Source organism: Zonotrichia leucophrys, chromosome 1, assembly GCF_028769735.1.
Source record: "Zonotrichia leucophrys gambelii isolate GWCS_2022_RI chromosome 1, RI_Zleu_2.0, whole genome shotgun sequence".
NCBI lineage: Eukaryota > Metazoa > Chordata > Aves > Passeriformes > Passerellidae > Zonotrichia > Zonotrichia leucophrys.
Window position 1 is genome coordinate 30,774,518 of NC_088169.1, and position 14,016 is coordinate 30,788,533.

At 38.8% G+C, this 14,016-nt stretch overlaps 1 protein-coding gene across 1 annotated transcript in view; it reads left to right on the forward strand.

Moving 5' to 3' along the window:
- RFX8 (regulatory factor X8) overlaps positions 1-12,427 on the forward strand; it is a 31,897-nt gene extending 19,470 nt beyond the window's left edge. The window contains exons 12-16 of the mRNA XM_064714120.1: positions 1,265-1,421; positions 2,968-3,062; positions 4,216-4,330; positions 8,022-8,309; positions 12,119-12,427. Coding sequence (XP_064570190.1) covers positions 1,265-1,421; positions 2,968-3,062; positions 4,216-4,330; positions 8,022-8,309; positions 12,119-12,165 — 702 coding nt within the window. The 3' untranslated portion in view covers positions 12,166-12,427. The remainder of the gene's footprint in view (positions 1-1,264; positions 1,422-2,967; positions 3,063-4,215; positions 4,331-8,021; positions 8,310-12,118) is intronic.
- Positions 12,428-14,016: the final 1,589 nt, after the last annotated feature.

The following is a 14,016-nucleotide window of genomic DNA, read 5'->3' on the forward strand; positions in this document are numbered from 1 at the left end:
CTCAGTAATTTTGGAGAATCATATTTAATATAGCGAAATCCAATGGCTGAAGGGGTCAGTCCAAAGTGTTGGGCATGGAGTCAGGTATTAGCAGCCTACTGGAGGTGCTGCCCTGGTAGTTCCCAGCCCTTGGGTCATGTGTTCTTTTTGCAGGCTCTTTTTCTGTTCCTGAAAGCTCCAAGTCAAATAAGAAGAATGCCTTTGTCTTTAACTTATATGAAGGAGATTGCTAAATGAGAATCAGATTGAGTTTGGTATTTAAAAAAAAGTTAGCGGAGTGATGAAATATAGCTTTATTGATAATTTTTGCAAAGAAATGGTCAGCTGCATTTGTTGCTGCTTGTGAGGTCATGCTAAGCACCTGGTAAATGGGATTTGTTAAAACATGTATGAATCCTGAAGTCTTCTGGAATTTTACAAACCATATTTTTCCTCTGAAAAGCCCAACTGGATAAGAGTTATTTACAGAAAAGCCTGAAGTTTAAAAAAAGCTTTAGAGTCTTACTGATTTCAGTGTGAAAGACTAAACATATTTGTTAACAAAATTTAATGGATTCAGATTTAGTTTCCTTGACTGCTTTCATCATTTCATCAAGAATCTTAAGGACTATTGTGTGATATTAGCAACTAATTTTAAAAAGTGAAGACATTATGATAAATGTTAGTCTGAAAATTGTTTGCAATATCTCTGTAATACTTTTTTAGACAAATATGAAGACAGATTCATTCACAAATTACTCATAAGCAGGTAAATGGGATAAAAACAAACTAATACTGTTTTAACTAATACTGTATTTCTAATGTTATATTTACTCTCTCAAAGGCTTGAGCAATTTGAGAAAACTTGCAACGATTAAATTGCAACATAAATTAAGGACAGATAACACTGAAGGAAAGTCATCCCTGATACACCATTCCATGCTTTAGACAAAATGTCATTATTTAGTGTAATTACAATAACTCTAGGCAAAGCCAATTGCCCAGGCAATTGCCCAGATAATTCAAGTATGTTAGCCTTGTCTGCTCCATCACAGACAACACAGAGCATCATTGAAAAGGACTTGTCCCAGAACAAAACTCTCTTGAAGACAACTTCAGATTTATCTCCTTTGATCCTATATCCCCCCACACCCCCAATTTGGAGACTGGTCATATGAAGTCTAGTATTGAATAAGGGAAACTTTCCTTCTTCAATTCCCTTATTTGGCTGAGTTACGGGCTTGAGAAAATGAAAGGCATTAACTGTTTTTTTTATTCTGTCCAGACAGTAAGAGCACTCTTGAACAACAACAGCACAGTCACTGTTCTGCGGTCAGGCTTGCATGCCATCTTCAATGAGAAATCTCTGGATGTGACCAAAGACCTCTTTCAAGAGAAGTTTAGGAATCCAAAGAAGCGGCAGAAAAACATACAATTAAAATGTAATTAATTGTTGCTATTTATTGTCTTTCCTCTTAAGCACTAGATTGTCACTGTTAGAGGTCCAGCATTTCCTCTTGTTTATTCATGACATCTGCCTTACTGGGAATTACACTCTTCCTGTAACCTGAAGGGCTAGAAAAGAGACAATAAAATTGTCAAGACAATTTTTTGACAAGAATCTAGCATGAGGTAATATCCTCCTAACTTTAAAGTTTAAGAATTAAAGGCTTTTGGTTCTGACTCTCTTACAGCTTTTTGTGACAGCAGGAGTGGAGTTTGTGTTACTGAATGATGTATTTCCTAGAAGGTTGACAAGCAGGGATATTTTTTCATGCTTTCTTTTGACAGGAAATATGTTTTCAATGATTGCATTTTCCTTTGTTATTAGTTGAAGTGCACAAAATAATTTCTTGTGGCCAGATTTTGAAATACTGTATGCTGAACTGGACAAGGCCTTTTAGCTTTTGTGTCCTTTTGCTGTATAGTGGCCTGTGGGATCAATGTGGGGCTGTAAACAATAAAATACACAGTTTGTGTGCAGCCATGACATAATGATTTGAGAGATTAATGAAAAGGAATAGAACAGCAACTTAATTTTTAGATTAATTGTCTGCCATTTAAAATATTAGGAAGAGATAGGCAAGTTGGACTAGGCTGTGCACAGAACTAACCAGGGGAACCCCAGCTCTTTGTGCCTGGTCTGCTCATGCACTGACAAGGGATTTGTCACAAATCCCTTGTCAGTGCTTTCTCTGACTGCTTTTAGTAGGAATAATAACTTGCCTTCTTCACAGAATCATCAGGATAACAATTTCAATAATATACATATACATATTAAACCCAAAACCACTGCATAGAACACTTAGTATATTTTTCTGTTATATTATCGATTTTCTTGGTCTTCCCAAGGTGGTTTTATTGAATTCTCTGTTTTCACTGCTTTTCCAAACTGTCATCTATAATAAGCAAGGTTTCACTGAACTTATCCATATGCTTTCTTGAAGGGAGAGGTCTCAATTAGAAGGATATAAAGTCAGGGAGGTGAAATTTACCTTTCGGCATTGGGTGGTAGGTGCCAAACTTTAGAGGCAACAATTGCACTGATATGTGGCAGCGTTATCCATATTTCTGTTGGTCTACAGAATATTCTGCATTTTCTGCTTTGTTTTCAAAATTTTTTCTCCCTTCAACAGAGACCAAGAGTTTTTTTCTCAATCACATAAAATCTCAGATAAATAAGTTAGTATTGCCTCTAACCAAATTCCAGCTTTCTCCGTGGAACTGTTTTTTCTTGCCACCTTTGCCATGATGACTAGGTTAGTGCACTTATGCTGGAAATGGAAATACAAATGAATTCTGACTTATTTCAAAGTAGGGTACTATTCCTCACTAAAGAAATAGTATATTAATCAAAATGCTAGAAACAGATGTCTTAATCTATTTTAAGGTAAAGATAAAAGAAAAAAAAAAAGCTTAAAACTGCAGAAACAAACCAAAAGGCAGACCAATCACTTCAAGTAATGATCTCCCTTCTGTATTTCACAGGTTTGAAGAACTTCATTTCTTCACTGGCATCTTCCACAGATATTCGGGATCTCTTGAGCTGTTTGTCTTCAGATCTCCAGACTTTTGTTATTAAGGTATAAAATTAATAATTTCAGAATAGGAGGAGGGATCACATCATTTATCCTGCTACAAGCTGACTGTCATTAGTCTGCAGGAGGTACATTGCACACTAGCAACCTGACCAGACTGCAGATTTGCATAAATACAATTTGTGCATGCTGTGGAAAAGGGGAGAATTAATTGACATACAAAAATTCCATCTGTGCAAACAACTACAAGCATATTTCTGTGCACATATCCACTCTAGTCATTTCAGTATCTGCTCTGATTTCATATACACACATTATCATAGCCCCTAATAAACCAAAATTCAGAAGTACTATGTTGGTATAAATGAAGAACATTCCATGGTTCCTTAGATCCTTGTTTCACCAAGCTATTGACTTTTAGCAAGTACTCAGAACTTCTAGCAGAAAGTCTCTAGCTCTTGTGAAAGATTCAAGTATGACCATCCTCACATATGCACCTTTCAATAGATTACCAACTCTACCACCTCTCTACCTTCACTGACTCACAATTTGTGTCACTGTGTTGGTACTGCTGCATTTGGTTGGTTACCATAACAATTAACTTGGGTTTGGGTGGTACTTAGAGTTTGGGGTTTTTTTTCTTCTTTCTGAAGAAGCAGAGTAATCTGTGTTCCCTTGGCTTAATTATTTACTCTTATTTTTTCTTTTTAAATGAAGAATAGTACTTTGCAATTCTGTAGTGCCTCCATCTTACATAAGCCTCAACTACATGATGGGATGGTGAAGAGAAGATGGAGTGGGACTTTTTCTGAGGGTTCATAGTTATAGGCCATAAGGCAATAGACACAGGTTGCAGCAAAGAAAATTTCCAATAGATACAAAGAAAAAAAACCCTACCCTTAGAATGATTAAGCATATGAAGAGATTACCTGGAAAGTCTGTGGAATCTTTATCCAGTAGATATTCAGAACTTGGCTGGACAAAGCCTGAACTAAGCTGGCCATGCTTTGGACATCAGAATAGGTAATATCCAAAGATGTCTTTCAACCTAAGACATTTTAGGATTCTAATAGAAAAAAAATGCTTGTTGCTTTTTTCACCTTTGTATGCAGTTTGTACTGGGAAAACAGTCTGACACACAGAAGGGAATTCCTTTAACCAACTTTATCATAAACCACTTTTTTTTCTTTATCTGCAGCCAAGCAAGAGTAAAGAGGCTTTTAAAGAGCAGGCATCAGATTTCATGTTGAAATGGAACCTCCTACTGAGCAATGTAGGCAAGATTCTGACCATCAACAGGACAGACAGTTTTGGTAAATAGGATCTTTGTGACTCTAATTGGATATGCCCTATTTTGACCTGAGATGGCAGAGTCTCAGATCAACAGATCCAAAAGTACCTAAAGCGGGCAATGAGGGCTGGTGATGTAATGACAGGACAATGGGGAATGGGTTAAACTGAAAGAGAGCAGGTATGGACTGGACATTAGGAAGGAATTCTCTACAATGAGGGTGGTGAGGCATCAGAACAGGTTGCCCAGAGAAGCTGTGGATGCCAAATCACTGGAAGTGTTCAAGGTCAGGTTGGATGGGGCTTTGAGCAACCTTTGGAAAGTGCATGGTGGGGGTTGGCACTAGATGGTCTTTAAGGTCCCTGCCAGTCCAAACTGCTCTGCATTTCTGTGATTCTATGATTTTAACTGACATAAATGTATTTAATAGAGGCATCTCTTCTCCTACTCCTTTTTATCATCATTCTCCTGGTGATATGGCTAGACAAGTCAGGGAAATTAAATGATTAGGTTTTGACCAAACCAGGTCTCTGGGCAAAACTCTAGGATGAGCATAAGAGAGGAGAGTAGGAGCACGGAGCTGTAGATGGCAGGAAAGCCGGGACTCCCTCTTTTGGCAGAAGTTGTACTTTGTGGGGAAACAGGGAACAGCAGCCTGAGGTGAGAGCCTCTGCTTTCCCTCCATGCAAGAGGTGCACACCACAGCAAAATGGTTTGATGGAGATCTGGGGCCACTAATATTCCAAACCATAAGCATTCCAGACATCTCAAGTGATAGCTCTGAGTCCCCCAGGTTCTTTCTGTATAATCCAGCCAGAGCAGAGCCACTGCAATAACTAGTTGCCAAAAAAGCAGCTAGTTCCTCTGACAACAGATATATGCTCCTCTTACTTAATGTCTTACACTGACATAAGTTCTTGTCTAGCCAGCAGCACACCTGTTGAAGGTATTGAACTGACTGAAAAGCAGCCTGAAAATAGCCTAAAAAACTGACTGAAAATTAGCTGGGTTGTTTTTCTTTCCATCTTAGGACTCTAAGGCACTCAGGGCTCTCAGCTGTCAAACATCAAATCCATCATACACCAGCGCAAGGTGGGAGAAGGGAAGGAGCTGTGCAGTTGTGTTCGCTCAAAGAGGCTTGAAGTGATACAAATATGTCTTAAATCAGTCCAATCTCTACCCTAACTGCCTTTCTCTTCACTTGTAACACCTTGCAAAGGTGCCACTTCTGCAGAAATGTATTATCTCCTGTGAGTTGCATCTAATCCCAAACTGTATTAAATGCCTTTTAGATTTTCAAAGGAGCAACTTCATATTTTTAACTCATCTGTTGGATGCAGCTTCATACAAATAGCCAAAGAAAACCTCATTATTTTCTTTGAAATGCCCCTTCAAAACCATGCTTTCATGTGTTTGCTATAAATACATAACAAAGGGGTATGTCAAGGTTGTTGCCTTTTGTGTTCTTCAGTATTCTTACCCCATTAATGGCTGTGCTTGTGCATGTATGAACATAGTCTTCTTCTGCATCAAGCTGCTGCCTTTTGCCTTCTGTTTGCTTGTAAACTGTCTGGAGCAGGATCAGAGTTTTGTTCTGTGTCTGCAGGGAACACAACACAGTAGGGCCCCTCGTCCCTCAGCTGCTGCATTACAGTAAGGGTAAAACAATCAATCCTTTCTCTCTCTCCAGAGGAGTTCTGCACAAAACTCTCCAATGTCATATGCAGTATTTTTGGCAATGAATAAACTGAGAATGCATTCCAAGAACTGCACTGGATGTATAATGTTTATTGAAATCCCCCATGATGATGAAATCCTCTTCCCTCTTTCCACCACAAGAAGAGTTTAATGAATTGCCTCCCTGTTCTGCGGTTTTGTTGATGGATGGGATGCAATGGATGGAGCACATCTCTTGGTCTGCTGAGGCTTCGTTAAACTAATTACAAATTACATTTTCACCCATTTTATGACAGTTTTTCTACTACAATAACACTAAAATTGAATTTATTTCAAATATGAGAGAGTTAAAAATATTTTTTAATATTTTGCTGTGATGCTTCAATAATGTGGCCATTATTATCTTTCTTTGCTCCTTAAGATGGTGTATTTGATCATTTGATCTATCAATGTCCTTTTTTTTTTTTTTTTACATGTTTCTATTCCTTTAGGACACTGAGTTTTAGCAGACAGGCTGAAGCAGTTCTGTTAACAAGCCATCTGGTGTAAAAGTTCTGTACTTGGGAACATTGCTTTCCAGAAATGTCTTAAATCTCAGCATTTCTTCAAAATATGAACTATGTAGCATCCACACTGACGAAACACAATTACCTGGGAAAATGTGTGTCATGTTAATCCAGTAACCAAAACAAATCTTGCTTCTGACTTGACCTCTTGCCTTCTAGCTTGCCACCTGCAGCAGACATAATACACTGGCATCTTCACACCTCTCAATTTAGGATTGGCTTTCACCCTTTTCCAGCCCAGCCCCACTTGGGGGTGCCCAGGTGAGATCAGAGGAGCCCTGCAGTTACCCCTGCTGTAGGGCAGCAGGGAGCAGGTGTGCTGGAGCATCCAGGGCTAATGGGAGCTCTACAGCTCCTTCAGCTCCATCTCCTTTCCAGAAAATGTGTCTCTACACACCTCCCTCACAGCATTTCATGTCAGCTCACACACATCTGCTGCCTTCCAAGGCACTCAAGGATGCAATTCCAAGCCATGGGGACTGAGTAGTGAGCTGTGTATTCCTCTTCTGCAACAAATTGCTTCAGCCTAGTTCCTCTTGAGAGCTGCGTTCCTCTGGATTATCCCAAAAGACAACTGGAGTGGTAGCTTTGGCTTCATGCTTACTCTTAGAGAATATATTGAAAACACCTGTAAGATTGTTAGAAACATTCTTGAACTACTACTAAAAAATCAATATAGTTTCAACTCCAACTATAAAAATCCCTTTCCTTGTTCCATAGGTAAACAAGCACTTCCTCCTACTTTCCTAGCTTAAGGATCCTCAAAAGGATGAACAGCAAAAGCAGCAGCTTCTTAGACACATATAACATCAAAAGAATATTTTTCATTTTTAAGGCTCTGTAAACTGTGGTCATTAATATAAATTGTGATCTTTCCTTGTTAATGTCTATATAAACTAGTTTGTGGGATGCAGAGCTTGATGAATTCTTATGCAGATTTATGGCATGGAAGATCTAGTTTTTACTGTAAGGGCTTTCAACCAAGGTATGATTCAAAAGTCAATGGCCTCAGTGAGTCTTTCTGGCCTTTTATCACTTATGGTCCAAGCTGCAAGGTGGGCCATTTAATGTCATAGATATACACACACAGATGTCTGTAGGAGGTTTCACTTGGGAAGAGGTGGAATGATTTATCTGTCTGAGGGGAGAATGGGGATAATATGTGGTTATTGATAAGCCTTGTCGTAGAAGTGAGTGGGGAGGAGGAACTTGAACAGGAAAGTAAATGAACACAACTTTCTTTTCTAGTTAAATAAGGGAAAAAAAATTGCATATGTTTAAAAATAGCAGTGGTGCTTATTTTTCTGGGATATTTGGAAGTACATAGTTTTTTAAGTACTGTTTGATGAGTGCTAGTCCATTACTTTGTCTAGCCTATTACTATAATGAAGCCCTTCAGAAAAGAACACATCATAAAGATATGCAAATGAAGAGGTTGTCATAATTATCTTTGTTTTTCTTTAAACCTAGGATCCTGGCTTTTGTTGAATATGCTACTTGTTGATTTTGCGGCTCACATTTTCCAGTCCTATATAGAAGAGGAGAAGGAAGAAGGAAATGCCTTGGTTGCAAAGCAAAATGAGGTCCCTGTTCTGTGTGTTTATGAGCCCAGCCATCTCTCAGCCTGTTTTGCTGAGGAGGAACCTCAAGCCAGTGCTCCACAGACAGCTCTTGTGATGCAGAACCAGAATAACTTTGGATTAAGCAATGCTTTCCAGAGTTCTGAGTTGTTTGGTGAACACAGCCACTGTCAGCAAGGTGAAATTAACATTAACTTAAAAGAAAATGATGGGGAAAATGTTATAAATTGGGCAAATTAGGACAGATTGGGAGGTGTGTGGCTGATTGGGGTATTTTCTGCATGTAAAGTAGAACTAATGAAATCCAGGTTTGCATGGAGCTGTGTCCAATGTCACGGAAACCTCAACTCACAAAGCATCCTCCACATCCTGCTCCCACCCCACAGTGATCCCAATGGATTGTAATCCCAACATCACCCACCTCCTCAGCACCATAGGTTCCTGGTTCTTTCCTTAGGTTTCCAGCAGACATCAGGAGCTCCTTCTGATTCCCCAAGTGTTTTTTAAGGAAGAGCAGTGCTGTTCTGGTGTGTTGGGAGCAGGCCATGGGCTAGCTGACAAACAGACTACATGTATTTATCAATCAAAAACGAGAGGGCACAGTGTGGTCTTTCCTCACTTTTGGAAGCACTGAGAGGCTCTCTTCCCTCCCATTAGCTGTTACTTTTATCAAAAGATATGAAATATCTTCAGAAATATTAAATCCTTGAGACTCTTCTGCTCTTGATTTTCTTGCAGTCTGTCCACTGCTCCAAACTCACTAGCATAAGGTGTGACATACAGGTAGAAAACAAGATAAACTCTAAGTCTTCTAGAATACAAGGCTAAATACAAGAACACATGGGAATATGGATCAAGCCTCTGTGGTTAATGCAAGTGATGAATTAGACATTCAGCTCTTTTCATATTTCTCTTCCATGCAGTAAGAGCACTTGTCTTATGTCTCAGAGAACATTGTGTTTTCCAGAAAACTGAAAGAAAAATGTTAATGGCACCAAGATTCACAGAGAAAACTAGGTTTTTTGGGTGGCACTACTATAGTTATTCCTAAGAGGTAGTCAGTTTCCATACCCTAGCACAGGAGTGGAAATTGACTGTTTTAAAAACATCTTTATTAATTATAAGGCCCTGTAAGGGACCCTAATTTTTTTAAAGTATGCTAAGACTAGTCCAGCAAAGAAATTTGGAGGAGAGAAAGCAGTCACACAGAGGACAAACCAAGAATGATTTATACATGTGATGGGTGTGTTTGTCAGCTTTTGTTATTTTTCTAAATGTAAAATAAAGACCCATCCTGCCATATACTACCTTTATATAAAAATGTAAACTGTGCTGGGTGCTGACAATTTGCAAGAGAGCTCTAAATCAGTGATGGCCAGAAATGAGGAAATGAACCACTAGAAATTTTATTCAATATCTGCCCATGTCCTGTGCTCTTCACTGGGCTGCCTTTTGTCTGTCCCGTGCCCATTGCAATGCTTTTTGGAGGGGTCATCAAGACAAGGGCTTGACTCAGCTTTGGTCTGTGGAAGTGATATGCTTATAAATATGTACCAGTTTTGAATTTTTTGTACCTGATCACAAGAACAGAGCAAGGCTGATTAGAGAGAGGGATGAGGAATCATCCCTTTCAGAATAAGAGGGGAAGAGTGTAAAATGTGAAATGAGGAGTATGAGGACTTGGGAGAAGGTGTACATGAGGGAAGGACACAGTGAATGACTAAGAAAGTGTAGGAGTTTAGGCATCAAATAACCCAGCAAATGATGGATTCTACCAGTCCATGTGCAAGATGCTAATCACTGAGATGAAAAAGATATTCTAGCAAGCACTTGTTATGTTGTGGTTCAAGTGCTTACAGTTTGTGATGGAGTCAAAAAACGTGAACCTGCAGGTCAAAAGAGTTCAGGAACTGTGAGAGAGTGAGTGAGCACTTTTGCCTGCTCATGTTCTTCAGATGGGTGGTGCTCCTTTGACCATTGCAGATTCTTTCTTTTGTATATCCACACTGATGCCACGGGTTTGCTGACAAGCAGCTGCCAAAAGCATCTCTGTCACTCACTGCTTTGTTTGTATTGTCATCTCTGTAGTTCCTCTGACTAGATTTCCATTGCATAAGGATTTTTGTTCTGTGACTTTTGACCACTAAAAGTCATCATCATGCTTCCAAGGAACCATCTGTCCCTGCTCTTGCCTAATCCCCCTTTGGGCACAGATACCCCATTCTGTTGGGTATCTCAGCAGCCATAGCAGCATCCACCAGCCACACTGCTGTTTCCTGGGCCACATTTCTGCTGCCTGACATATTGCTCAGGTTTATTTCATAATTTTTGCTTTTAATTCCTTCACCTTAGGCGGGCTTGGCAGGTTTCTGTAACCCAGGGCTTTTCATCAGTTCCCATTCTCCACTCCATCCATTGCCAGCATCACCCAACCTCCGTGGTTTTTAATCTTGCTCCACAAGGCATTTCTATGCCTTCTCTACAGCCTGTTATGCTGTGGGAAAAAAAAAAAAACCAACCTGTTCATCACACCTCCCCACTCAGCTCATTGAAATCAGCGCTAACCACTTGGTCTTGCTACAAAACCCTGGAAAAATATGAGGGAAGACTGGTAACACGAATCAGAAAAGAATCTCCCAACCTTACCCTGATATCAGCAGCACCAATATGTGTGGCTTAGCAGATCCCTTCCTGATCTTTTAGTTGTCACCTTTATTCTTCCTCTTCCTTCTCCATCTGTTTCTAGTCTTCCATTCCTAGTTGATGCTGAATATAAATTAGACTCCTCAGCAGGGACACCATCTTTTCCCATTTATTATGAACAGTACAGTACATTTATGAATCTTATCTTTAAATATAGTTTAAATAATTAATACATAGAATTAATAAATAGAGTTAATACTCTTGAAAACAGAATACATTCCAGGTTGGACGCATCTCCTGAGGAAAATATTGGTTTTATATGAAAAAAAAATGCAGAGGGCAGGGGGCAAGATAGTAGAAGATTTGTACACACTGGCTTAGCAGGGAAGTGTGGCAGATGAAATGCTATAGAGCCAAACACATATAGTATGAACTCAAAATTGATGAAACCAGTGGCAGGAACAGAGATGCTCTGAACAAGCCATAATCTATAAAAGTGCAGTTCAGAGAGAATTGGCCAGATCTTTATTCCTTATCACAGAGCTTGCAGTTGCTTTCTCTCAGCATGAATAGCATTTTTTTTATCTAGGAAATCTCATTCTAGGTTTCTGCTTTTTTTTCACTTGTTACCAAATTAAAATCCTATTAAGCAGCACACCTGCAGTGGGTTCATCTGCAGAGCACTGTGCTGTAGCTTTTAATCCAATTCCACACCTTGTAACATACAATATACTGCAAACCAGGGCACGAAGAGACCGAGGGTATGCTATTCCTAGCTCTGTTGCCAGAGAGCAAATCAAACACTTTGGTTTGTTAAAAAGGGAGAAAAAATAGGACATAGTTAACTACTTGACTTGTAGGAATGGTAAGTGTTCATCTGAGTGGTCTGTATAAACCAGGACACAGAGATCAAATGAAATCATTAACTAAAATGATCAAAAAATGAGAGCAAAAACATGACCCTGCTTGAATTCAGTGTCAAAACTTCTGCTGACTTTAAGAAAGCCAGAATTTCAGCATGAAAAAGCAGTCCCCATCAGGAGAGAGGCTGAGACTGTGTGTCAGCTGTGAGCCCTTCTATTCATTTTCAAAACAAATAAAGTGTGAATGATGTTTTCAAAGGGGATATGCCCTTCTGCCAGACCTTTGGCATCCTATGATGAACCCCAATGTGTGCTTCCTCTTGTTGGGTTTATTTGATGTCAAATAAGGCTGGATATCTATAAAATAGCTCAGGTTCAGCAACTAAGAGTAGAGAAGACTTTTGTGTTCAATGAAGGGAGAAACAAATGATTTACAATTCCTACAGTCAAAACATTTCCATGTTTCTTTTCTAATTTTCAGCACATCCAGATAATTTAGGAAGAGAAAATTATTATATCATGTACTAAGTTGGATCTTCAAGTTGCAAAGGAAACATTTCTTATTCAAAAAGATGAAATGATATTTCTCTGCCTCCAATGAACAGCAAATCTTCAGAGAAAAGCATCCTGGCTGTAGCATTCTATATGATATGCCATTCTTACTTTTTGATAAAGTTTAAGAAACACTGTTTTCATTCTCTTATACTAAAGAGCTTTCTTTTTGTAATACAAAATGCAAAACTGGGCTAGCAATGCAATTATTTTAAGTTGTCATGTGATTTGATTTGGATTATTTGAATAAATCTTCAGATGATAAAGGTGAAGTACTCGTGGCTTGGTTTTATGTATTTATTGTATATTTCTGTTGTCAGTAAAGCTGAAGACCTACCTGAGGTAATCATGGTAAATTATCTGGAAGCTACAGTATAAATGAATGACTCTGTGTTAATGCTGCTTTGTGTCTATGGTGTTTAATTAAACATTTATATTTATTGAATATAAAACCTAGCACTAATTCCCGTCTTTAGAAATTCCTGCTTTGTTTACCATTTCTGCAGGATACAAGAGTCAGTATCTCACATATAATTCTATTAACCAAAATAAAATAGGCTGTATAGAATGTTACTATTTTATGATGTTCAAAGCTAGGTTGTTTGGGCTTGTTCTATAAGTAAAGTACAAGCAAAGACATTTATAAAAAGAAACCCTGGCATAAATTAATAGAAAATAGTAAATAAAAATGATGAGATTTGTATCTTGCATGCATCAGATTGTGTGAGGAAATTCCCTGAAACACCATGGAAATGGGGGGTTTTAGCTATTTCTGAAGAGCATGCCTGCAGTGAGTTGTCTGTGCCTGCTTGCTGTTTCAAGAAGGGACAACTGCTTCAATATTTTAAGAAGGGACGTAGCCTGAATCAGAGAAAAGCACTTGTCAGGAACTTGGGAAGCTTTCACTCATTTTGGGTTTGGAAATCTACATTGATTTGCCACTTGCATCTCCATTCCTCTGTCTCAGCTCAAGCTCTGAAGTGGGAATCAATTTTCAAAAGTGTGGTATTGCAGCAGATGTAGACAGGGCTATGTGCTAAATGAAAAGGTAGTCATGTATTCAGCTCTGCAGAAAAGATTGAGAGTTTGGTGCCAAAATTATATTTTCTTGAGAAGTATCTTCACAATCAGAAAAAAATATTAGGGTCTTAAGGCCCATTATACCCATTTCCACTATTCCTTAGGTTTTATAGTGGAGAAAAAAAGGGAACAGGGAGTGTAGGAAAAAATAAGCTTAAAATACTCAGTATTCTCCAGTCCACTTTTATTTATAAGAGTTTAGATTCTAGATTAGATATACCTGTTCTCATGGCACAATTAGGCAGAAGTTGTATCAGTAGACTGATCAACTGTTCTTCACAGATATGAAAAAGTAAGATGTAGCTGAGAACATGTTTTAGAGGTACCTGAGAACCTTCTGACAGGCAAAGGTTTCTGAGAGATTCTACTGATTCTGAGAGATGCTACTGAACCCGTGTTCCTGAAATAATTTGCATTAATGCAAATGGAAGTTTACAAGCATATGTTTTAAAGAATTACAGCTTTGCATTGCCATATTGACGAGGTCTACTGCCAAGAAAGGCACACATGTGCCTTTATTAAATTGGGCTATTGATATAAACTCATATACATGCAAATCTTTACCTAATTAAAACCTTGCCTGGAAGACGTTTAATAGCAGCTCCCTGAATTTGCATATCAAAACTGCATCTTCACAAGCACCAAACTAATGCTGCCTGCCACCCCGGCCTTGGGGTCTTGCTGTGACTTGACCCCAGTGCCCTAAGGAAGCTTTCCCTGCAACGGGAGTGTTCACATGGACACTCT